This window comes from Amphiprion ocellaris, chromosome 4, assembly GCF_022539595.1.
Source record: "Amphiprion ocellaris isolate individual 3 ecotype Okinawa chromosome 4, ASM2253959v1, whole genome shotgun sequence".
NCBI classification, from domain to species: domain Eukaryota; kingdom Metazoa; phylum Chordata; class Actinopteri; family Pomacentridae; genus Amphiprion; species Amphiprion ocellaris.
The window spans coordinates 29,839,632-29,864,378 of record NC_072769.1 but is presented as its reverse complement, the minus strand read 5'-3'; the positions used below and the strand labels follow the sequence as shown (position 1 = coordinate 29,864,378).

The window sequence follows — 24,747 nt, the reverse complement described above, 5'->3', positions numbered from 1 at the left end:
CTTCTGTGAAGCTGTCAGCCGACAAATACTCCATCTCACGGCCGGGCCCTCAGCTCTTGAGGCTGGTGATGACACATGCTCAGCAGACAAAGTGCCCGGACCACCCGGGTTTTAGGTGTCCTGACCTTGGAGGCTGGCTGTGAAAAATAACAACACAAGGGGAGAAAGAATGCCTCCTGTGCTGCTCAAGGGGTCAAGCTATTGAGTCTGTCGGGGTGAGTTCAGCGTGTCTCATGAGCTCCTTATGGATTTTGCAAAATGTTTGTTTTTAAAAGGTAAGAAAAAAAAGTATTAGACTCCAGAAGTGTGGAAGTTTTTCCTTGCCACTGTCGCCTTAGGGCTTGCTCTTGGGGGTTCAGGCCATATGGACTCTAAAATGTCTTGAGACAATCTGAATTGTAATTGCCACTACATAAATAAAACTGAATTGAACTGAATTGTCCGGCCTCACTTTTGGTGTGAGTATGCAGTAGTCTGGTTTATCTAAGAGGGACACTGTTTGACAAGCTCTGGGAGTTGAATCACTGAAAGTCTAGAACACAAATTCACTTTAATCCATTGATCTGAAGCCTGCTCTGAAAAACGTATCATTCTGTCCAATCCCATATCAAAGAAAAACAAAATACTAGCAATGCCATTTCTCTGTTCGTGACATTCTGGCGAAACGGTGATAGATTTACAGCAACTTCTTTCATTTTTCAGCTATTTGAGGTATCTGTTAAACAGATTGTTGCATTGATTTCTGGGAAGACAGATGGTGGTGTGCCTGCTTCAAGACAACTGAAGGAATGAAGAATTGTTCAGCTCGGTAGATCAAATTCAGTATAGGCCTTAGGCTACACTTTTATTGTGCGTAGGTGCATACGATCTCACAGACATATTTCTGAGTAGCTTTGTTTTCTTTCTGGCCATAGTTGAAAGTAGATAAAATAGCACGGAGTACTTGAAAATGAGACAAAAATACCATTTTTCATGCCAAAGCAATAAGACAAATCTTGCAAAATATGTCTGTCTTGTTTAAAGCTCTTCAAATGGTTAGTTGATTATGGCAGACAACATACCGTATTATCTTGATTTTCTTTTGTCAAAAGACATAGTTCATCCACTGTACACCAGAATAACTGCAGACATCTCCCTACTTATTTCAGAGTTAAACTAATTATAATGTTTTATATGTGTGCGTTTACAATTGAAGTCATTGCGTTGCCTTTCCTCTGGGTTATATTGTGAGTTTAACTGTGTGCCGTTTTCAGTGTGTCCAGCTCGGTTTTGTTAGAATATAATTATTCTGTTTTTCTGTGTTTAACTCACTCTGAGCCCAGCAGCCGCTCTGCTCTGTCTTTTCAGCCCCTGCAGACCCCTGCAACGTTCTGCAGCCTCTGGCCTTCCAAGCAATCATTAGAGGCCTGTGATTGACACGCTGGGATGGTGTGCATTTCATTGATGAGAGTTTTAGAGCTCTGGGGCTCGTGATCCTTCAGTGATCGGTGGTACGTCACCCTGCAGCCATCCCAGGGGGGACAGTCATAGATCAGTTTCAAATAGTCTGTCGCTTCCATCACCAAAGGCAAACGAACCTGCACGGGGACACAGCCGTGGGTAAAGATCTCCGACCAACACTGCACAGATAACTTTAACTTTATAGTTCCTGTCTGAACTAGTGAGCTAATGTATTTTGCAACTCAAGCTTTAAAGTTTTTCGACCAATTTTTTAATCCTCTATGACAAGCTTCAAAGTAGAATGGAAACAGAATCTGAGAGCTTAAGAATGAATGCAGCAGCAGATCTATTACATTAATATAGAACTGCTTCAACATTCCACCTTCAGTTCTAATCTCTGTCTCTTGCAGGAACGGTTTAAATTGTATTTTGCATTAAGTACCAGTTTAAGACTAGGAAATTCAAATTCAATGCACGATAGTGGAGCTGAATTTCTTAAAGGCTAAACTGTTAACACAATAACAAACAGTATCATCTGCATAAAATTGTATATTTGATGATTATGCATGAGTATTACAAATCTTGTAACACTTTGGTTTGTAAAATAACATACCCTGCAGTTAAGTTAGTAATGATGTGTAACAGAAACTGATATTTTAAAGTTGAAATCAACTGCAGACTACCTTAAAAAGTATGTTAATTGTAGTAGAAGGTCTATATTACTCTATATTAATTTGAACATGCTCATTAGATAACTTTTGTACAATATATTTTTCAGTAAGAGATTTTTTTCTAATTCAAATATATTTATTTTTTAATAAGGCAAGGAAAATTTGATTTTAGGTGTGTTAGGATGAATTGAATTTTATGTGTTTTTGCACTTAAAAAAGAGGCAATGGCAACTTCTTGTACTTGTTATAGGTTAACACATAAAAGCTGGTGTTGAGGAAATTTACCCAAAGAGTTTGCTGTAGTGGGGTGCTTATTAGTATTCCAGTATACAATGGACTTGCCAACACAAAGTGTGAGTCTGTGAAGGTAAGCCGACCCAGAACATGTACAGAGTAAAACATTTTATACAGTTAGTAAGACAGTTGGGAGGGGCAAGTATGTAAATACAAAAAGAATAATGGTCAGTAATTGCTAGTTAATGACAAATGGTGATGGAGTCAAGAGGTCTGGTAGACAACAAAAGGTTAGAGACAAGAGGTCTGACAGACAGTTTTAAGCAACAAAATTTAAGAGAATTATGAATAACAATGGGTAATGGAATGAAGGAGTGACACTAGAAGGAATCTGTAGCCAAAGATGTGCTGTTTTCTTCATCACTGGTATAGAGAAATAATGATTCCAGATTTCTATACTATTGTTACAAGTAGTACAGAAATTTCCTTACGGTACTACTCATTCCCATGTCAGAAAGTGTTTGAGGTGTGTGCTCCAATGACCTCAGGGTCACATACCATGCAAAGCGACTAAGCAGCTATGCTGACCATGTAGACGTTTAAATCACAAAACTGGCAATCAGAGGTGGGATGGTGGGAGGGAGAAGAAGAGAGAGGATGGGGGCAAGGCAAGGAGAACTCGTTCTTGAGCAGTGGTCAGCTGGGAAAGCGCTTGGTGGTGGGTGTGTGCACAGACTTGAAATATGTTGAAGAGATGCGTGTGTTATCTTTTCTCCTCGCCACTGGCCGTCCAGTACCTCCCCTCGCGGCGTGTCGTCAGCAGTTTATCTCAGAGTCTAGCAGGAGCTGCAAGTGAAAAACAGGAGGAAATCTGATCCATATGGTGGCACTATAAAGCTCCTCGCTGATTTGTAGGCTTCATCAAAACCTGGTCAAGACTTCATCACTGCTCATGACTGGCATCCCTCTCTTACACCTGGACACTGCACTCTGAACTTATCTCTCTCTCCTCAGCAGCACCAGATATCTGCCTGACCCCAGGGGTGCCTCAGCAGCAATCCTCAAAGCTGATTCTTCTAAGAAAGGTAAATTTAAAAGATCTGGTTCTTGCATTAGTGGTTTTTTCACATTTTGCATATGCATAAACCCTAAATTAACCTCTTGCTTTGTTATTCTTTTTGGTGCTACAGAAATGAAGGTACTGGGGCAGATTGCTTTCTTGCTGTTGCTCGGGGGAATCTGGTGTCAGAACAACCGCAATGCCAAAGCCGGTGCCAGGACCACCAAGAAATCTGGTGGGAACCAAGGACGTGATGTTGGCCAGTCTCTCCCTGTGACTGATGTTACTCCTGGAAGCACTGGAAGCACCAGAGGCGCTGGAGGCTCAGCTGAATCGGGACAGGACTCTGCTGCAGGAGCTCGAGCAGCTGGACAACAGACAGATGACATGAGGCTCCACTTCCTCAAGAACACCCAAGTTACGTGTAATGATGGAACACCAGCAGGGTGAGAGTTCAAATTGTGTTTTTTTTTTTGCCATCTGCTGTCTGTGTACCGATTTATAGAGTGATTTTTTTAAAAGCTAGATAGGATCCATACATGGCTGCTTTATCTTCACCAAGCTCCTCACTGCTGTTTATTTGTGGTTCTACAGGTTTTACCTAAAGGAGTTCAGAGGAAGCCGCCGATGGTTGTTATTTCTGGAGGGTGAGTATTTAAAAACCCAACTGGTTAATTTGGTCCTCAAAGGTCAGATTGTTTTGGCGTGACGCCCCCATGGGAATTTTGATGGGGATGTCATCTTGTCCTGTCATCTTCAGTTTTTCTCCTTTTTTGGTTGCTGCCTATCAGTTTGATAGACTTTGGATGTGGGAAATTTATGTAGATTGTCTTCCAGCTTGACTTTGAATGTGTATTCTGAGAGAATAGAAGTCATGTGCATCAGATTCCCCAAACATTTTGCTTGTCTAAGGCGAATGAGATGTAGAGCCTAACAAATTGGCTTTGCTAAATTTAATCAAGTCAGTTTGAGTATTGCATATGACTAGCTACACAAATCAGGTGCTGAAAATGTGTAAATTAAATAAATCACTTGTCTCTTTTGTCTAATTCTGAGTGACTGTATAGTCTTGTTAGTAGGATACAGGTGCATCCACTTCCCTCTCCATTCCTCACAGTCCTCTATGATGGGCTAACAAGGGTGTCCCTCTCTCTCAGATGGGAATGTCTAATATTAGTCTCTATTATTTTTAGGTGGCTTTTGCTGCTACAGCAAGGAGACCTGCGATTCCAGGTACCAAAATATCCCCCGACTAATGAGCTCATCGGTGTGGCCCCAAACTAAAAGAGGTAGGTCAGACGGCCATGTTTTAGAATGCATGTCATACATGTTCCACAGATTTACTTTCTTTAGTGGGAGAGTCAGAAGGACATCTGTCTAATGGGGGATTGCTTTTGTTACAGGAAGTGGAATATTGTCTTCTCAAGCGGAGGAAAACCCACACTGGCATAATGCAAACATTGTGTATGTGCCTACATCATTGTGCATTGTATTATTGTGGCTACCAAAGGTGTTATGTGCATCATTTTTAAGTGTGTGAGAGCTGAACATCCTGCATACTGAACGTGAAACCTGCAATCATGTCATGCTGACATATTAAAACAATAGTTTTGTTTGTGCTTACAGTCATTTTTTTAAACTTAAAGCTGCAGCAGGTGATTTTTTTACTTTGTACTTACACTGTAAGATTCCGAAACACAATATGCTGTAATGAAAGAAGTGTTTTGCCAGTTTGTAGTAGAAGAAGCTACCTGCAGCCTGAGTTAATTTCAATCGAGGAGGTAAGAATTTGACTTCAAGACCTCCAGCTTTAGTCTAACAAATGTGATTCTCTCCTTTACTGCAGGTTCATCCCATATTGTTCCAGCGATGTATGGAGTGGCATTGGACCTGCCCCAACCCCTCCTCCAAAGCCACGACAAGGCAGAGAGAAAGAAAGAGATCGAAATACAAATGCTAGTAAGTAAATTTCTTCATGTCCTTCAGTATTTTTTCTCAGATCTGTGCCTCCTGTGGTTGCACATGCATACTCTAATCTAAAGATCTAAATCGTTTGACACATGTTTGTGATATCAGCCGAGTATACCTTCATGGGGTCCCTGATAATCCGTGAGGTCATCAAAGATCTCATCCCTAAAGGAATCAAGCAGGCCAAGGTTGTCATGCTGTCTGGCACAAGGTGAGTTTGTTTTATGAACGACAGCCTCTTTCTGCTGTACGCTGCGGACCATCTCCATGCCTAACATTATACAGGAGAAGCCTTATTTTGGTTTCATCCTCTAGTCAACAATAAAGATGCTTCCAGTCAACTGTGATCAGTGACATATTGTTTATTAAAGTGCCCTATAATGGTGAACATTCCTCCAAGGTTAGCAACATGGTTGTTGGGACATCCCCAAGCCCTAAAACAGGATCCACTGTCTAAATGTGAAGCTGCTATATGTTCACTTCCCTGCTTCTAGCTGGCATGTGTTGTGATTTTGTTACTCTCACAAAAATCTTGTCTCAAAGCCAAACTATTTAGTGATTTTTGGCTCCCCTGTAGTGCTGGTGGAATAGGTGTTTTGTTAAACATTGAGAGGGTGGCCAGCCAGCTGGAGCAGCTTGGTGCTGAGGCTCAGGTTCGAGGTCTGGTGGACTCTGGTTGGTTTCTGGAGAGCAAGCTGCAGGGGCCAGTGAACTGCCCAGAGACAGTTTCCTGCTCACTTGAACATCCAATCAAGATAGGACTCAGGTAAAGTATTTTTTCTGAAATTTTATGTCACTTTGATAGGCCAGATGTAAAATCTGAGATTAAGTGTTCCATATTGATTTCTAAATTGATATTTCTTTTATTTATAAACTGTTTTCTTAGGCTGTGGAATGGGGTTGTCCCTGATAGATGTCGCCAGCTCTATAAGAGAGGGGAGGAATGGCAGTGCTTCTTTGGTCACAAACTATACTCTACACTGACCTGTGAGTGCTGACTGTTTCTGTTGTTTATCATGTTGTTTGAATAGCAAGCCTTATAGCTAACTGGTGCTGTTCAAAATAATGTGCACTGAAATAAGAGAGTCATGAGTTTCATTTTCTCAGAAGGTCAAAGTGAACAGATGGATTTCCATGCTTTAACCTCAGAGGCATGATTAAAACATGCATCTCTTGGGTCCCAAACTCATCTATAAAAGCTATATCGAATGTAAAAATTTCTCTGGAGACAGAAAGAGATGGAGAACCTTTGTCATTGCCTTACATGGCAGCTGTCATTCTGGGCATTAAAAGGCCAGCACTAAGTAAATTAAAAACTACTGTTGGTTAACTAAAATTCAAAATAGTTTTCCCAAACTGGACTACACAGCTAATATTCTGTTGATCCTGACCACTGTGATAGCCCTACACACAGTCTTCTGGGCCCATATATATGTGATTAGGTAGTTTCTGACTTTGGCTGCTCCTAATGTTAGTACGAATTAAAACGGTAAAGAAAACAAAACATTCAGTTTGAAAATGTTCTAATTTTTCTACAAATAAAGTAGACTTTTTTTTGTCAAACAAGAACAACACAACAAGCTGTAAACGGACTTATCATCCTATATAATTGTCCTGGTGAATGTGTTAACAAATAGTTTACATATTTAGCAGACACAGAGCAATTCTAACATTTAATTGAACTCATATTTCAAGGCAGACCATCAGGAAGTCAGAGCATCATGGGCTCACCTGATTGATTTGTCAAATTTTGAGAGGTAACTCAAACATCAAAAGTCCTAGATCATGCATAGACCAGGCTATTGCTGATGTATTATTCCGGCAAGAGGCTGATTCATCACTAATTTACTTTAATAAAGATACCAGCATGCATCATACCCTTGCCATGGTCATCAAAGAGTGGCGATGCAATGCCATAAGCTTCACTCATTTTAGTGCAAAGATCAGAAGAAAAAAGAAACTTTGTTGATTGATTCTGATCAAACCCTCTGATTCAGGCTGTGTACCATCCATCCATCCATCCATTATCTATACACCGCTTAATCCTCACTAGGGTCGCGGGGGGGCTGGAGTCTATCCCAGCTGACTCGGGCGAAGGCAGGGGACACCCTAGACAGGTCACCAGTCTGTCGCAGGGCTACATATATAGACAAACAAGCACTCACACATTCACACCTACGGGCAATTTAGAATGATCAGTTAACCTCAGCATATTTTTTGGACTGTGGGAGGAAGCCGGAGTACCCGGAGGCTGTGTACCAATTTGCTCTTATTTATTTCTCTGCTTTGTTGTCAGCATCACACATTAAATAGAAGAGGCAGCTTACGTGCAAATTCTGGATTCACCAGAAGAATCTAAGCCAATCAGTTCTGAAGAATAACCAGAACCATCTTTCTAGCTGTCTTCTACCACACTGACCTGAATAATGTTAAAAAAAAAAAAAAAAGCTACACTGAGTGCTTTATAGAGGTTGTATTGGTGGTCTCAGGAAAAAAAAGTGATAAAAAGTCAGTGAGCTCCCCCAAAAGCCATGACTTCATTTGCACACTGCACCTGATGAATGCAAATACAATATGGCCCCTTCATTCACTCCATTTTTCTTCCCACCAGCCCACAAGGAAAACAGTTGACTCACTAAATGCTGTGCTTTGGTTACCGTTTAGAGTAGAAGATTGACTCTCTTTTTGAATATGAGCGACTGCCTTCATGTTACACACAGTTATCAGACCCACTGATTGACTATACTGATCAGAGCATCTTTAAATCTTTGTTTTCCCTGCAGCGCCCCTGTTCGTTGTGCAGTGGCTGTATGACGAGGAGCAGCTGAGAGGGGAGAACATCTACATGGGAGGACAGAGTATGTCGGAGGAACAGTGGCAGTACCTCCAGAACCTGGGCTTGGAGTTCAAAAACTCACTGAGAGATGTCACGTGAGTCCTCCACGCCATTTTGTTGTCCAAATAACTACCACTAGATCCATCTACCAGCGATGACTGATCACTGCTGCCAATGTGTCTTTCAGGGGTGTCTTTGCTGCATCCTGCATCTCCCACACTGCAATTACCAAAAGGTAAAAGGGGATATCTGATTCTGGTGGTGTGAACACGTTTTTACACCTGCCTCGATGCTGTTTCTGTTTGCTTGTTAATCATGCTGCATTCTTCATGTCACCAAATACCATGCCACATTTTCCCCCAAACCTCTTGGTACCCCTAGAACAAACTCATTCTTTTGCTGCACACTTGGACATTGATGGGTCAGTGCAGACTTAGCTTGGTTTAAATAGTCAGGCTGAGTTATTTATTGAGGATGATGAGTCTTATGGGAAGAGCTGAAGGTCCAAGGTCATTGTATGTAATTTTGTAGTTGCAGTTCTATAATGTAACAGTGGCTGCACCAAGATAGTGAGCCAAAACTGAGCTTAATTTGACATTAATGTTTACACCTTCCTAGTCCTCAGTTGCTAACTCTAATGTCTTACCCATTCCTAACTTCTGCCAGCCTTCCCATTCACTTTTATTTTCTTTCCCCAATTGCCTCATTCTTCTTTCTAAATGATATCCTTTCCATCTTACTCCTCTTCTAGTAATTGGATAACTTTCCAAGTTAGAGGCACCTCCCTATCACGAGCCCTGCAATGCTGGGACAGGAGTCTGGAGGCAACGCGCAACAACCGGACTCCTGCCAAAGGTTGTCCTTTCCACCTGGTGGACACCTGCCTGTCGCCCCAGTGCAACCCCACCTGCCCACCCTTGGTGGATCAGGCCACACAGCAGGAGCTTACCCTGCTCCAGATGCTGGTAGCCATGGGCCTTGACCTCCAGAAGCTGGGCCTCGATCCCCAGGGAGGCGCAGATTCTCTGGCCAGCATGGTTAGCAATGGTGGCTAAGTGTGAAACTGGAGGGAATCTTATAGGATAGCCAAACAAAGGCTTAGTAGATGAAAACAATTTGTTGAATATTTCATGTAACCATAGAAATCCTGCAAAAATCTGGTTACTGTGTCTCGTGCTGCTCAGCATTCCATTATGCTCAACGTATCTGTTAAATTTATGGCTGGTGTTTGTGTTGCTGCGTCTAGGTTTGAGTGGTTTAGCGGGTCCTCTACTGGACATCAGAGGCAAGAGCTTTAGGTCTAAACCAAAGTAATTTGAACTGTACCGGTCAAAGAGCTTTGAGTTTTAGCAGATGGCTGCACATAACCTCTTACAACACATTTCCATCCTCTATAGGAACATTTAACATCAGAGCACTGTAGTAGAGTTTTAAAGAACAGAGGCTCCACAAACTATTTAAAGCACAAACATTTTGCTTAGCCGAGAAAAATACACATTTGCACATCATAGTTTTTTTTGCATTTAAATTGGCTTTGAATTTAATTTTATTTATGTTCTATCAAACAGCCATCCTATATTATTTATGGGCTATATTTTAAATGTGCCAAATTTTCGATATATTGATTCACAAAAAAGTCAGTTGTTTGGCTGATTGGAGGAAAAAACTAAACAATTCCACTCAAAATGACTCAGTTTTTTACCCGATGCCATGCTATATGTACACACACACACACACACACACACACACACACACACACACACACACACATATATATATATAGTTATTGATATATTTCTTACTACAATAATAATAATTTGCTCTCATTTGTAGTCAGTAACCTATGACAAAAAAAATCCAGAGTACATATTTGAAATGTTGAAATGTGAAGTCTTCAAAATAAAGAGAAGAACATTGTGGTTATTCACTGCTCAGTTGAGATAATCTATTGACAAAACACAAATTATTTGTTTTGCAGCCCTTCCATGTTGTCAAACACATGCTCTTTCATAATGCATGCTAATTTTGCAAGGCGGATACAGATGTTACTGTATGTTTTATTTTCATTTAGGTACTGTGATAACTGAGCTCTTGCACATGCTAAAACAGGAGAATAAAAATATGAATTAGCTCTGACTGTGTGGATTCTGTTCATGCTACTGACATTTGCAGAACATGGAGAATGAAAATAGCTTAGATTTCATTTTAAAAATCAGAGGGAAAAAACAATATAGGGTTACTATAACCCTATTAATAACTAGTTCTTAATAGTTCTAACTGGTTAGTACAGCTGCATGAAACTGTAGGAGTATTGTTAAGTTTATGCCCCCTTTTGGTCATTTCACATCTCTTTATTGTTGTATTTTGTCCCTTTTTTGCTATTTCGTGTATTTTGTTTGGTCATTTTGCTTCATGTTATGGCTGCTTTTTGGTGACTTGGATCATTTTGTGCCAGTTTCTTGTCATTTTGGATTTCTTTTTTTCTTTCTATTTAGTGATTTTGTGTCTCATCTCTTCTGCCATTTTGCCATTATGGTCACTCTGTGTTTTTGTCTATTTTTGTCTTTCTGTCTCATACAGTTAATGTTGTTTCTGCTTGTGCTCATACTGTCTTCAGCTGGTTATTTCCATCTCATTTTACCATGTGTGTCATTATGGAGGTTTAGGTTCTGAATTTCATCATTGGATGACAGTGGAGGGGGTTTGCAACACCACTTATCAAACACCTATAGTGCAGTGACAAGGTCTCTCCCCAGAAAGTTTTGCCATCGCTAACATCTTGAGTCACCCCTGACTTGGTAGATTCACATCTTTTGTTGTATAAACTGGCATGCCCTATCATCTGATTGCTGTCGTTGTTGGTAGACCACCGGATTTCACAATAATTCACACCTTAAGGCATGTGAGTCCTGGTCGTTAATGGACCATTAGCCATGTGAGCTGGAGTGACTATATTCTGGTATTAGTCAGTGAGAACTGAAGAAGCTTCTTGGATGAGAGGTGAAACGTCTTCAAGAACCTACGAGAGAAGTCCAGTTGATTTCGACTGAAGCACTATGATTACGATGACTGAGAATCTACACAAACATATTCTCAAATGTTTGAAACGGCTTACAAGGTACTCTGAAATATGCTGACTTTTTAAGATAAACACACCGCCGCATGTCAAAGGAGCTTACCAGACTTACTTTTTTCTGTCTCAGTCTCATATACATATTGATTGGCAAATCATCTGCATGTTTGGGTTCATTTTCACAATGAGTGTACATCCAGCAGCGCTATTGTAAACTGATTTTTTTTTTAAATGTCTCACTTCAATAGCCCATAAAAAAAGTTATTTACAAAAAGAAACATGATTCTGTGAAGTTACTGCACTTGCTACACTTTCAAATTAAAAAGTCAGATGTTAAAGGGTACTGATGAGGGTTTATGAAATATACAGTTTTTAAAAAAAAAAAAAAAAAAAAAAAAAATGAAGGTAATATCTGACCAAAGAATTTCCTTTGAGATTAAGGAAGTTCTATCTTATCTTATCTTGAAATGCCGGTTGGGTATGCCTCTTCTAGATCACTATGATCCTCTGACTCTGGTCTCTTAACTATTCCACAGGGAACTTTTATTATTGACTTTTGTATTTTATTGTCATATATCTTGCCATTAAGTTTTCCTTTTAATCTTTAATTGTTTTCTCCTATTTTGACTAATGTAAATAACTTGCTGTATGAACTGTGCAACATGAAGCTAGAATCATCATTATTATTAGATATGGATGCATGCCCCTCCCTCCTCCCATGGCTTTTAAATTTGATTATTTTTATAATCCATAGTTAAAATTCTTCTATTAAAGATTAAAGATTAAAGAGACTTTATTGTCATTGTTCAAAAGTACAACAAAATTTGTCTGAAGAACATGACAATTAGCAGCAGTGCAAATAATAAAAATAGATAAAAAATACTCTTAAAAAATAAAAAGAAGAATCAAAGTACGATATACTTTATACTTTATATATACTATATATACTATTTTGACTAATGTAAAGAACTTCCTGTATGAACTGTGCAAAATAAATTAAGGTAGAATCATAAGAATTATTATTAGATATAGATGCATGCCCCTTCTTCCTCGCACAGCTTTTAATTTGTATTATGTTGTATAATTCATTCACACATTTAAAAGTGCTTACACTGCATGCTGTGAAATTTTGAATATTCACAGGCAAAGATTTTTGCACATTCCTGCACGATTTAAACAGCTGTCTCACTGAAATATTGTAAATATTTTTTAACACTTTATTGTTTTATTTTAATTTTAATATATATTATGTTTGTAGTATAATGCACTGTTGGACCTACCTCAGTTTCCTTCGGGATTAATAAAGTATATTTTGATTTGATTTTTGACTCTGATCACTTTATTATGCTATGATTTGCTACACACTTTTTATTCAACACTTTTTGGAATCTTTTTTTCTTTCAATTTTCTGCTTGTCTGTGTATGATGTTAGACACTAAAACACTAAACAGTAGTTCTCTTACGAGAAAACCTGTATAATATACTATTTATTGGCAATGAAACAGATCTTGATTATCTTGTTACACTTAGTTTTTTTTTTTTTTTTTTTTAACTACGACTGGCAACACTTCTCATTTGTTAGTTTCCTTGTTTGTGAAAACCTTCTGATTCTGATGCAATTATTCATCTCCAGCACTGGTTGGCGCTGCTCTAAATTTGACAAGATCCTACAGTGTTTCAAATTTAGGCTCATCTGACAATGCAATTCACAACTTGCTTTCTTTTAGCTACTAAGTTAGACCATACATGTATTTCATGATGCGTGATAGAACCTGTCTTATACGTTTAAATGCAATTTAAATGTTGTTTCATAAACGAAAGTGTTCATATCAGAGAGGCTTTTCGAGGCGGAGTGAGACATCTTGTTTGGAAAACGTCTCGGATTACTTCCCATAATGCACTGCAGTTTTTTCCTACTTCCTCTTTCCGCCATATTGCAGAACCGGTAAGATGTCTTTTTCTACTGTCACCTTCAATCTTTTAAGTATCTAAAGCATCTGTATATTAATTATTCTATTTATGGCCCCATTTTAAAGCGAAGATACATAGTAATGATTTCAGATGAGAATTGAATACATTTGTTAACGGATTTTAACACATTTGGCTCACAAAGTCCAGCTAGCAGCTCCTCTGGCCGGCCCTGGGAATCGGTGCGTTCAAGGCGCCTTGATAACTGTTAGCTTTGCTACCGCTAAAGTCCGTTCTAATATGAAATTAAAAACACGTAAGCTTTCCTTCGATGTCCGTTGGGGACGCTTATTGTGCTTGGTCGACATGGTGCTAGTAATTACACCTGTAACTGTTAGGAGATGTACTGCTTTGCCATTGTGGTTAGCTAAGCTAGCCTGCTATTCTGAGTGCTGGTGAAGACCATGCTTTGCTGGGAGGCTGCGTTTCACTTACTCGGTGTAGCTGAAATAAAAGGAGCGAATAAAATGTGGCTTGTGCATGAAAGTGTTTTACTAACGTTGATGTGCTAGTTTTAGCTGGGTAGTAAGAACATCTGAGTGAGAACGGCAATGTCGTGACTCGATGCTAGATAGGCTTTGCTAGTTGTACGTTCTCTTTCGCAGGTTGGGTACTTTTATAGGTACAACTTATTGATGTTTACATTTATTTTCCTGTCAGTGTGTTTCTAGTAAATGGAGAAATAACTTTCAAGTCATCAGAAAAATTGACATTACTTGTTAGACATTGACTCGTGACTCGCAGAGTGAGAATATTATGTCTTCCAATTAAGTCTGCATAGGTATTTCTGAAACTTTGGCATCTTTTTCTTTGGATGTGTCTGCAGGCATCATGGTGCGCATGAACGTTCTCGCGGATGCTCTCAAGAGCATCAACAATGCTGAGAAGCGTGGGAAACGCCAGGTCCTCATCAGGCCCTGCTCCAAGGTGATTGTGCGCTTCCTAACCGTCATGATGAAGCACGGTGAGTGGCTTTTTGTTAACCGGGTGTGTGTTGAATTGATATCATGTAATAAAAAGTTGATGATTGGGCAATGCAACGACAGATGTACTCGAGCTGTTCAATCTATTGTATGTGTCTGAGCAGAGCTATTTGCAGGAGATGTAGAAAAGAGTGTAGTTTGTGAAAGTATAGTCATGATGTTGGCTTATGTTAGGTTCTTTAAAGTAGTGGTAATGGCCACTGGGTATTGAGGGAATAAGCTGTGCTCGTATATATACATGGAATTCGACAGTTTTTTTTCTCTTGTCAAAAAAATCACATGCATTAAAAACAATGGCAACAAGTCAAAGAAAAATGAGTTTAGCTACTATGTTCAGGTATAGATATGTGTTGAAGCATGTTTAAAGTAAACCATAATTTAAGTACAGATTCTGATGATACACAAATGCATTGAGTGACTAACAGGGTCGTTGACTCTAAAAAGGTAACATACGAAGTCCTCTGTTATCCCTTACACATTAAAGTCATTCTTTGTCATTTGTCCCTCCAGGTTACATTGGTGAGTTTGAGATCATTGACGACCACAGAGCCGGAAAAATTGTTGTCAATCTCACAGGCAGGCTGAACAAGGTAAGTTTGATCTAATGACAGCTACCACTGTATTCCTGCTTTCAGGATGTTTTCAAATGCAAACTTTGGTTAAGCCAGCTGTTCTTATTAACATGAGATCAGTCAAAAACTGTTTTTTTAAATCTTTAGTTGCATCTGTTGCCCAGGGTTCCCTTAGGTTTGGAAAACACTTTCAAATGACTGTAGACATGAATTGTTTTCTAATTGACAACTTTTGTTTTTGGTCTGAAGAATGGGGTACACTTGGTCTTGTTTTTATCTGTTTGGGAAGTTGTTAATGCAACAAAGGTAACAAGTGGTTTGTGTTAACATGTGGCCTTGTGTGAGCGTGGAGTGTCAACCATTGTTTTTCTGCTTTCAGTGTGGCGTGATCAGTCCACGTTTTGATCTCCAGCTCAAGGACCTGGAGAAGTGGCAGAACAACCTGCTGCCCTCAAGACAGTTCGGGTGAGAATCACATTCACAGGCTAAATCTTTAAACTGAATCATTACAGTAATATGCCTTCAAGGCAGTAGAGATTAGACGGTTGTAATAGTAAACCTCTCTGATGGTTAAGTGAGAGTTACTGCAACAGTCTGAAGTGTCTCAAAGATTGTTCAAAGAAAGTGGTGTGCTTGGTTGGTGGTTCAATTAAGAGATTCATAGCTATTGTTGAATTACGGCTCAGAGTGTAAATGTGTCATTTATGTGCCTTAATTTTGAGTGTAGAGTTATTTTCTACAACCGAATTATTGGTGTTATTGTTGAATACTTGAGTCAAAAGGCACAAGATTTTTTTGTGTTCCTGTACCACAATTAATGTATCCTTTAATCAGTTATTGATTATATTGATCATTTGTTGTGTGATGAGGCCAATCAGTTGAAATAAGCTGGACCTGGATAATTTTTCAGAAACTGTACACCGATGCTGCTCTAGAACAGCAAATCAAGAATTCCGCTACATTCCCTTTTGAACACAACAATGTTGGGAAAATATAAAATTGCAAATTTCTGATAGATTCAATGGATGTAATATAATCTTCAAAGTCAAGCTTCAGTAGATAGATTTAAAACATCTGATGGAGCATTACCACATGCAGTATTAAAACCGCAACGTTCACACAAGGACTGCATCAATTTGTAAAACTCTTGATACAACAGATTAAACTCTGGGTCAGACGTGCAGCGTTTCTTATATTGTAAATTGAAGTCTTTGTGAGTTGGTAATTACATTGTCAAATTGCAATTTTGATTTGAAAATGACTTGGATCTAATTACCAGATAAAAGTAAAATTACAATGCCACTGCTGTCTATTCATATGCTTCCTTCCTCTTGATCATTCATATGTGCAGCAACTCTTTCTGTCTCTTGCTTCAATGACTGTTTTTTTTTTAAATTTTTGAGTAAAATTAAATTTCAGTGGAACCGTTAAATTTAATTAAATTCTTGATGGCGACACCAGAGCTGGGCAGCGCCTGACCTGCGTCCATCACTCTATCTGTTGAACTAATAAAGTGACAGGATAAAACCTGATGCAGGCTTCTCCCGTCACTGTGGACGGATACAATTAACTGCTCTTAAGATGAAGAATAATGTCAGATAAAACCTTAAAAACCTGAAAGCCTTGCCACCAGTGAAGAGCTGAGAACTGTTTGTAATAGCTTTATTGCATTGCGTATTTTCTGTTCATTTGTTTGGCTCGAATGACTTGAGTTGCTTATGCCACTGATCTAAGGAGGCTAAAATGATGAAGTATCAAATCTTGATTGTATGCTTGGTCTTGTATTTTAGTTGTGGGATTGCCTGAAGTATGAGCATAAGTGCCTAATAATAGTGGAGAAATTATCAGGATTTGTTCATATCCCCACACTTATCTATTTGTCTGTCACATTGGTTTAACAAATGACAGTGAATTGATTTTTCCTTTGTTCTAGTCTGTTTTTAATCAGTGTAACACTCCTCGCTGTTTAAACTTGTTTTCTTGTGGAAGAGTGTGAAATAGAGCTTTAGGAGCTAGGTAGAATTGTTTGATTAATAATTTTTCTCTGCTTTAGCATCATAGTTAAGTTCTCAGTGGTTGTCAGTGCTACCAAATATGTAATTTCAAGATGCACATCCACATAGATCTACATGCAACCATCAAGTATTCTTCTGTTTGAAATTGTTGCTTTGCGTTTTATATTAAGCAGAAACAGACAACTGGTGCTGAATATGAATTCACTGCCAAAAATTAGCTTTTGATATAGTGCTAGTTATCCGTTTGGACTGGGTGCAACATGCACAGCACTTCTGGAACATGTCTCTTGGCTGCTGAGTCTTGGACAGCAGGTTGAAGTCTGGATCTGAAGGTGTGTGCCCACTAGATGCGATTTTCCCGCACGGCAACGCACCGCATCTGAAAATTGCACGGATGGTGGGCAGTCACTAGCAGACCACAATATTGTCATGTGACAGCGCTCGACAGCAGGAAACACACTGCAACCGGACCAGCATGCCACATGTGGTGTGTTTCCAGCTGCGATCTGGTGTGTTTACCTGGACTGGGCCGCTGCTCATTTGCATAAAGTGGACTCGACTTCTACTTTATGCAAATTGCATGCGGCGTGCGGGGATTCCACGCATCGTGAAACTGTCCTCAAACATCTAAACTAGCCGTCGGTGACCTAAAACCAGGACAGATTCAGCTGCTGCACGGTTTCTCGCCTCAAATGCTTTCAGAAATACTTTTCACTGAAGAGTTTTCAAAATAAAAGGGAAAGTTTGCGGCCGAGCCGCTGTGTTTATCCGACTCATCTGCCGACCGTCAAGCTGAAAGCTCGGTCACGTGACCATGTAGCGGCCTGCTCAAGCGCTGTCATGTGACAATGTTGTGGTCTGCTAGTGACCGCCCGCCGTCCGTGTGATTTTCAGATGCAGTGCGTTGCCGTGCGGGAAAATCACATCTAGTGGACACGCGCCTTGAATCTTATAAGTCATTGTTGTTGTTTTTGTCTCAATAACTGCTGGACTAAATGTAATTCCCCTCCCCCAGGTCTTCAGCCACTGTCTGAAGCCAAAATACTTTTTTCAGTGTAAGAGTACTGAAAAAATGTTTTACTTGATGCATTTCAGCTTCCGTAATGCTACATTTCGTCTGTCATTTGTCTTGAAAACATTTAAAATGCACTTGCGTTGCAACTGGTTTTTAACGGGGTACACATGCATATATTTAAGGTGTTCAGTCTGAATGGATTAATGACATTTAAAACTGGAATTAAGACGCGAGTACACGGATGATATAGCAACACAAAGGAGCAAACCAAGAGACTGCCAAAAATGTTACTTAATCTCTTGTAGTTGATTTTGTGGAGCATGTTGCTTTATATCTAGAGTTACACCATTTTATGGCTGGCTATTTTGATATGGGTGTTGTGAACATATTGTAAAAAAAAAAAATCTAATGTGTGCACCATTTTATCAACCACATTGAGCGTCTGCAGATATGTTAGATTTATAGTTGGAGTCTTGGTGTGCTAAATGTAGTCACACGTGGAGTACGCTGTTCATTTTAACCTGCAGACAGGTGACATGTTAAGCCTCCTCTTCTACGCCTGAAATTGGCTTCATATAGTAACTGACGTGGTGTAAAATAGGTTGTCACAACCGTTTATTTTTCTTAAATGGTCCAGGGTTCATAATGGCTGGCTGTGAAGATGTTTTAGTGTCTTTCACTGTGTAGTGTGGTGTGGGTGTCTACGCTTAACAGATAATTTATTTTTTCCATACTGACATTGCTTCATATGTTTTTGTGTCTATAGTTGATGAATGCTTAATACCATAGTTTGAATCAGTTTCATGTCATAATTATGATTTATGTGACAGTTATTTAAGCATCGCCTGTCTCAATGCCACCTTGCACACTTGGATTTAGCTGTCACTTAAGATAACATTTGAACTTTTGTTTCCACAGATACATTGTGCTGACCACCTCAGCTGGCATCATGGACCACGAAGAGGCCAGACGGAAACACACAGGAGGCAAAATCCTTGGATTCTTTTTCTAAAATGTAAAGAACTGCAAATAAAAAAACAACCAAGTGAAAGCTGACGGTCTGCTGTGACTTATTTCAAACAAAGAAATGACCATAAATCACAGGTGTCATTTGCAAAACCACTATACGTAGATCCCCAAAAGGTAAGATGATGAAAAATACATTAAATACAGGCACAAATAAAAACAATATCCACACCAGAACTTGCAGATTTAGATCTAGTATTAAAGGACAGATCATCACCATTAAGTTTCCAAAGAAACAAAAAAAACTGAGTCCAAATATACATGCAAAGTTTAGAGGTTTGGGACCAGAAACAAATATCTGCTGTAAATGTTATGATAAGATGCAGTGAAATTTGTTGGACTCAGTGGATTTTTGTCATCAAGTTTGGATACGTGTTAGGAAGTGATAAATATTGAACAGAGTCTATGGTTGTTGCTCTTTGTTCAAATTAAGAAAATGACGTTTCAACCAACTTGGTAGATTGATATAAACTGATAAGCCATGACATTGAAACTACCTAATAATGAGTAGGCCTCCCTCTCACAGCCAAAACAGTTCTGACAGATGGAGGCATTAACTCCACAGTCCTCTTATGTGGTATCATGCATCAAGAAGTTAACAGCAGCTCCTTTGGTCCTGGGAGCTGCCAGGTTGGGCCTCCGTGCACATCCAGCAGGTGCTTGATCAGATTAACATTTGGAGAGTCCTGAGGCCGAGTTAACACCTTGAATTCATTTCCTTCATTCCATTCCTGAACAGTTATAGCAGCATCTGGACGTGTGTCAAAGTAATATTTGTCTAGAGCAGGGGAGCTAAATTAATTTTATTTCAGGGGCCACATTCAGCCCAGTTTGATCTCAAGTGGGCTGGACCAGTGAAATGTTCACATTTAAGGAACTATCTTTTTGCAAAACATGAACAACCTGAAATTTCTTCTGAAAAATAAGTTACATTTCAGCAATAATATGCCTCAGTTCATCATTTACACTTGAGTTACAACTTACAGATCACAAGTGTCTTGTATTTAAACTAACTGCAAAGGCACGAAACAGTCACAAGCATCTGGAATTGTACAGCATAGTATTTTACTTAATGATCAAAACTATTTGTCAAGATGTAGATTTTTTTTTTTTATTTAAAATTTTACAAATGTTTTACATATTGAGCTGCACAGTGGCTCGGTGGTTAGCACTGTCATCCTGCAGCTAGAAGCTCTCTGGTTTGCGTCCCGGCCTGAGTTTGGGATTTTTCTGTGTAGAGTTTGCATGTTCTCCTGTGCATGCGTGGGTTTTCTCTGGGTACTCCGGCTTTCTCCCACAGTACAAAAACCTGGTGAGGTTAAGTGGTGATTCTTAATTGTAAGTGTGAATGCGAGTGTGCTTATTTGTCTCTGTGTAATCCTTTTGACCTGTCCTGAGTGTTCCCTGCCTTCAACCCAAGTCAGCTGGGATAGACTCCGCCCCCCCACAACCCTATTGATTAAGCGGCGTGTAGATAATAAATGGTTTTACTAATTTACAATTTGCAGTTGATGTCTTCTCTGTAATTTTTGCACTTTGCAAAGTCACCCCAAGGGCCAGATTGGACCCTCTGACAGGCTGGTTTTGGCCCACAGCCCACATGTTTGACACCGCTGGTCTAGAGCATCACACTGCCTTCTTCACAAAGTGCATCCTTCTGCCCTCTCTTGCCCAGGTAAATGATGCACACCTATCCACATGAGGGGAAAGAAAACACGATTCATCAGACCAGGCCACCTTCTTAGTAGTTAGTAATGTACAGGGATCAGCATGGGCGCTTTGACTAGCTTGCAGCTAGAGAGCAAGCTGCTATTTACAGTGTATTCTGACACCTATCATAGCTAGGATCAAGGTTTTTAGGAACTTGTGCTATAGTCACTCCTCTTTGGGACTGTACCAGATAGGTCAGCCATCACTCCCCACATCTATGAGTGAACCTTTAGCACCCACGACCCTGTCACTGGTTTACCGGTGGTCCTTCTTCCTTGGACCACTTTTAGAGACTGTTTTGAAGATGCTCTGACCCAGTCTTGCTGCCATCATCACAGTCTGGCTGTTGTCGAACTCACCCAAGTCCTTTTGCCGCCCATTTTCCCTTTTTCCAACTCATCAGTTTCACAACCTGACTGTTCACTTGTTGCCTAATGTATCCCACTCCTTGATAGATGTTATTATAACAAGAAAATCATTGTTATTCACATCATCTGTCAGCTGATTGCTGTATATTGATTAGTCATTTCTCTTAACTTCAGCAGAAGTAAAAAGCATCCAAACATGGGAATGCCATTGAACCAGGAAACCATCATACACAAACAAGTAGTGATGCGGTGCACACCTCAGAGGGTTACATCCATAAACACTTTCCGCCTGACAGTGTGTAGAACCTGCTCTCTAACTCCAACAAACAAACATCAAATAAGCACATTGATGTTGTCCCTGGTGTCTATTAAAAGCTGCTGCATCTTCGCTGCAAAGTTAACAGCTTGTAAAAAGCCTTTGCTTTCCTGCCCTTCCAATCAGCTCACCATTGTGACCTTTTCCAGAGTCCTCAGCGTATTTTGTCTTGTCCCAAACCTCTCAGAGTCTGGCTGCTGACCTCGCATTAGACTCTGAAGAGGAAAGGTAACAGCCCCGCTAATGCAACAGCCCTGTCCAAATGCTCCTTGTGCGCTAAGAGCACACAAACCGACTGCCTCCCTCATGGGCACACAGCACTTAAGCGCTATCTTGTAAAAGGAAAAACAAACTCTTAGTGGAGAATTAAGGCTTTAAAACTCTGTTAGCAGTGACTGTTGTGACATGAAAACATTTGGGCTCCTGGCACTAGAAATTAACCAGTTGTTTAGATATCTTTTAAACAGTTTAACTATTTGCAAAGCTTCTTTGGTATTCACATGCTGACAAAGGCAAGTGGTCAGTTATGTCAGAGAGTAGCTTCTAGTCTGAGCAGGTTGATCATATTGCAACTATAAATTCTGTCAGTAAGTATTGAAGTCCCCAACAAGCTCCGTTTCTCCCATCTCTGCTCTCATTTTCTTAACTTTGAACTCTTCAAAGGCTGCAGAGAATATCTGCTCCCTGGAGGGCGACCTTTGTGAAAATCCGTTTTTTGCAAACTAATTTCTGCTGAGCTTTACTGTAGCATTTACATACCCTTTCAAAGGGATAAAGGGCAGTTCATTTTAATTTATTTTGGCTCATCGAGATTAGCATGTTACTGGTAATTTTAAACTGCATGTATGAAATGAAATGCCATAGGCAATGATCAAATAAGGATGGAAGTGTCAGAAAGTATAAACAACCATTCAACATAAGAAGAATTGGTATTTCTTTTTATTTATTTAAAGCACATCTGGTATCCAGTTCACAAAGGCTTGTTGTTGTGCAAAACTTGATCTTTAAAATGATTGGTGAGCTGAAGTGAAACCAGATTATTCCTCAGACGGAAGAGAGGCTCATTCAAAATCCTGCAGACTTTTTAATTACTAGAACACAACATCGCTCAGCAGTGGTTTATGCAATTTTCTGGATAAGTATGACAAAATGAAGAATAATATTTAATCATTTTTCGCAATCTTTAATGAACACCATTTCACATAAGCTTGAGGTTATTGTGGTTTAATGTTACCAGCTTGACAAACTGAAGCAAAGTTGTGATCAGTTCAGACATAATCAGGGCTGAAACACAGATTTTCTAATTCTGTTAAATGAAATCTGATTATGAAATCAAATAATCTAATAGGAAATATAAAAACAGTCAAGTGTAATATTATTGACCCTAAAAATAGTGTGATTTGGTGGTTAGAGTCAAAAAATCAAAGTTACTATGATCACACCAAACCCATTTTGCCCATAACTCAAGACTTCTTGAGCTAATTATTGCATTTTTTTTCCCGCAAAAATCTGGACAGACTTGATGTAAAAAGGTACTCAAATGATTAATTTACTCTGAAATATAACTCCTAGCTATTTTATTGAGCGCAAACAAATTAGTTCTTGTTTAACTTTCCATTTTCCTTAGAATATTGAAAATAGATCGCATTTTTTCCGCCAGAAAGGTTGATTAAAAAAAAAAAAAAAAGCTTAGTTCTGCCTTGGATCTGCTATGTAAAGACGCTTCCACAACAACTCACAAAGCATTTTGAGAATACATTCGCTGGTTTGTTGGAATATAGTTCAGTCTGTTTGGTATTTTTACGCAACTAACCAATTTTCTGATATTTCATCCTGGTTAAAAACCCATTTTAGCTCTCAGATGATCACTCGCAGCAGCTGTGAGCAGCTCTGAAAACTCTGAGCGGAGAAAAAGGTGCCGTGGCTCCTTTCAAGCTGAAAATGGCTCGAGGAGGAAAACACCTGCAGTTAGAAACGCATGCTGAAAAGCCTTCCTCGTTCCTCTGAACCTCTCAGTGTTTCTGCCACAGTGACAGAGTCTGTTTGAAGACAATATGTCGCAGCACATCTGGGGATCAGGGTCCACAGGGTGGCAGCCTCCAACAAGTTTCTCCTGTCTTCACCATATGTGTCCCCAAAGGGTTTAAAGCACCACTGTGGAGGAGACGAGGAGATGTGCAGCTCGCTAAACAAATAGAATACATTAATACTGAAATATAAAGTCTGCTGTTTATCCCCCTTTGATAGAGAGAGCCAGAGGCAGAGGGAGCGAGAGAGCAACTTTGGGAGCCTTTGTTGATTGTGTGAAACTGAAAATATTCTACTTATGAAAACATGATGACATACTTATGTGTTGAATGTTTTCTTTGGCACATAATCTGAGCAAGATGATAAAAAGAAATGTTAAACCATCTTATTTGCCGGTAGACCAAAATGGAGTTAAAAGGCAAGTTAAAGGGCCACACGTGCCTTTAGTTATGTAAAAAACAAACAAAAAAACCCCAGAGCATCCAGTGGAAATAGACATTTTCCTCTATTTGAACAACCATAGACATATTTTACATGAGCCTTCAGATGAAGGTAATAATTCTTGAGCAATACCACAAAGAAAATTATCCCTTGCAATGATTTATTCAACAACAAAAAAATCAATAAATACAGTATTCTTCCATGCAAAAAATAACCTCACCTTTGGCATCAAAAGTTAACCAGACTCATCCAGTTTTGAGTCTGGTTTTGCATGACTCAAAACCAGTAGTTTTACTTTGTGATTAAAATTGCAAATTTACCTAAATGAATAATTTGACTTTTTTAAAATTATTATTTTTATTGTCAAAGCTGTATGCCAAATTTACTATACAGTGCACAACATGTCTGTCTATAGTCTGATTTTATTTTAATTTTCTCTGGATCTTGAATGAGCTGCTTCCGTAATAAAGGTAGAATTGCACAGAATATCTACAAAGAGCAATGAGTTGCTCTGCAGTTTTTGTATGGATTAAAATGATCATATGATGTGATATGATGTGAGCTTCAAAGGTGCTGGATCCCCTGGTTTCTACTCACTGCATTAAGTGAAATTGAACTACACTAATCTTCAACACGAGCATTTCCTGAACTGTCAACTGAGAAAATGTATTTCTTTGTTACTGGTTTGTTTTTCCTGTTATTTGAAATGACCCTTTATGGGATTTTTTTGTTTCTGGTCTTTCTCTCATAGTCTGCTGGCAGTATTTAATAACACAGTAGAGTAAATACACTATTGAATTTGCACTGTGTGGAATAATACCACTCATTTAATGGCAAAGGATTGTAAAAGTCTGCATTTTCTCAAAGTGTTCGATTGGTTTATGTGCTGCTCCACTCACATTGATTTCTGTGCTCCCTGCTAACCTCTGTCATTCTATAGACAAAACCTCCATTGCCTCAAGTAATTCTCTTTGTGACTCGGCCTGAGAAATGGGAGTACTGTGATCTCTCAGCACTCCCTTC

The 24,747-nt window shown here is 39.3% G+C and overlaps 2 protein-coding genes across 4 annotated transcripts; both read left to right on the top strand.

Annotated features, from left to right (window-relative positions):
• Positions 1–1,510: 1,510 nt before the first annotated feature.
• notum2 (notum pectinacetylesterase 2) lies at positions 1,511–10,345 on the top strand. 3 transcript variants are annotated; one of them, XM_035956898.2, is made up of 13 exons: positions 1,511–1,599; positions 3,360–3,430; positions 3,536–3,851; positions 4,000–4,052; positions 4,599–4,694; positions 4,809–4,869; positions 5,252–5,364; positions 5,482–5,584; positions 5,951–6,139; positions 6,260–6,360; positions 8,157–8,304; positions 8,397–8,444; positions 8,961–10,345. In XM_035956898.2, the coding sequence occupies exons 3-13, from the start codon at positions 3,538–3,540 to the stop codon at positions 9,262–9,264; spliced, it is 1,530 nt and encodes a 509-aa protein (XP_035812791.2). In that variant the 5' UTR covers positions 1,511–1,599; positions 3,360–3,430; positions 3,536–3,537; the 3' UTR covers positions 9,265–10,345. The 3 variants fall into 3 exon arrangements, with proteins under 3 accessions (XP_035812791.2, XP_023145204.2, XP_054866260.1); XM_023289436.3 differs by having other exon boundaries at positions 1,513–1,599; positions 3,363–3,430; XM_055010285.1 differs by lacking the exon at positions 1,511–1,599 and adding an exon at positions 2,395–2,478.
• A 2,852-nt stretch (positions 10,346–13,197) lies between these two features.
• rps15a (ribosomal protein S15a) lies at positions 13,198–18,886 on the top strand. Its single transcript, XM_023289428.3, has 5 exons — positions 13,198–13,227; positions 14,077–14,214; positions 14,744–14,823; positions 15,185–15,270; positions 18,754–18,886. Exons 2-5 carry the CDS (start codon positions 14,082–14,084, stop codon positions 18,845–18,847), a joined length of 393 nt encoding a protein of 130 aa, XP_023145196.1. The 5' UTR covers positions 13,198–13,227; positions 14,077–14,081; the 3' UTR covers positions 18,848–18,886.
• Positions 18,887–24,747: the final 5,861 nt, after the last annotated feature.

Excerpts from the sequence above, each read along its gene's own strand:
- notum2 (XM_035956898.2), top strand. The coding sequence starts at position 3,538 with ATGAAGGTACTGGGGCAGATTGCTTTCTTGCTGTTGCTCGGGGGAATC. Across the intron at positions 4,870-5,251 it reads TGGCATAATGCAAACATTGT|GTTCATCCCATATTGTTCCA; the intron begins GTATGTGCCTAC and ends CCTTTACTGCAG. Across the intron at positions 8,445-8,960 it reads CACACTGCAATTACCAAAAG|TAATTGGATAACTTTCCAAG; the intron begins GTAAAAGGGGAT and ends CTCCTCTTCTAG.
- rps15a (XM_023289428.3), top strand. The coding sequence starts at position 14,082 with ATGGTGCGCATGAACGTTCTCGCGGATGCTCTCAAGAGCATCAACAAT. Across the intron at positions 14,215-14,743 it reads AACCGTCATGATGAAGCACG|GTTACATTGGTGAGTTTGAG; the intron begins GTGAGTGGCTTT and ends TTGTCCCTCCAG. Across the intron at positions 15,271-18,753 it reads CTGCCCTCAAGACAGTTCGG|ATACATTGTGCTGACCACCT; the intron begins GTGAGAATCACA and ends TTGTTTCCACAG.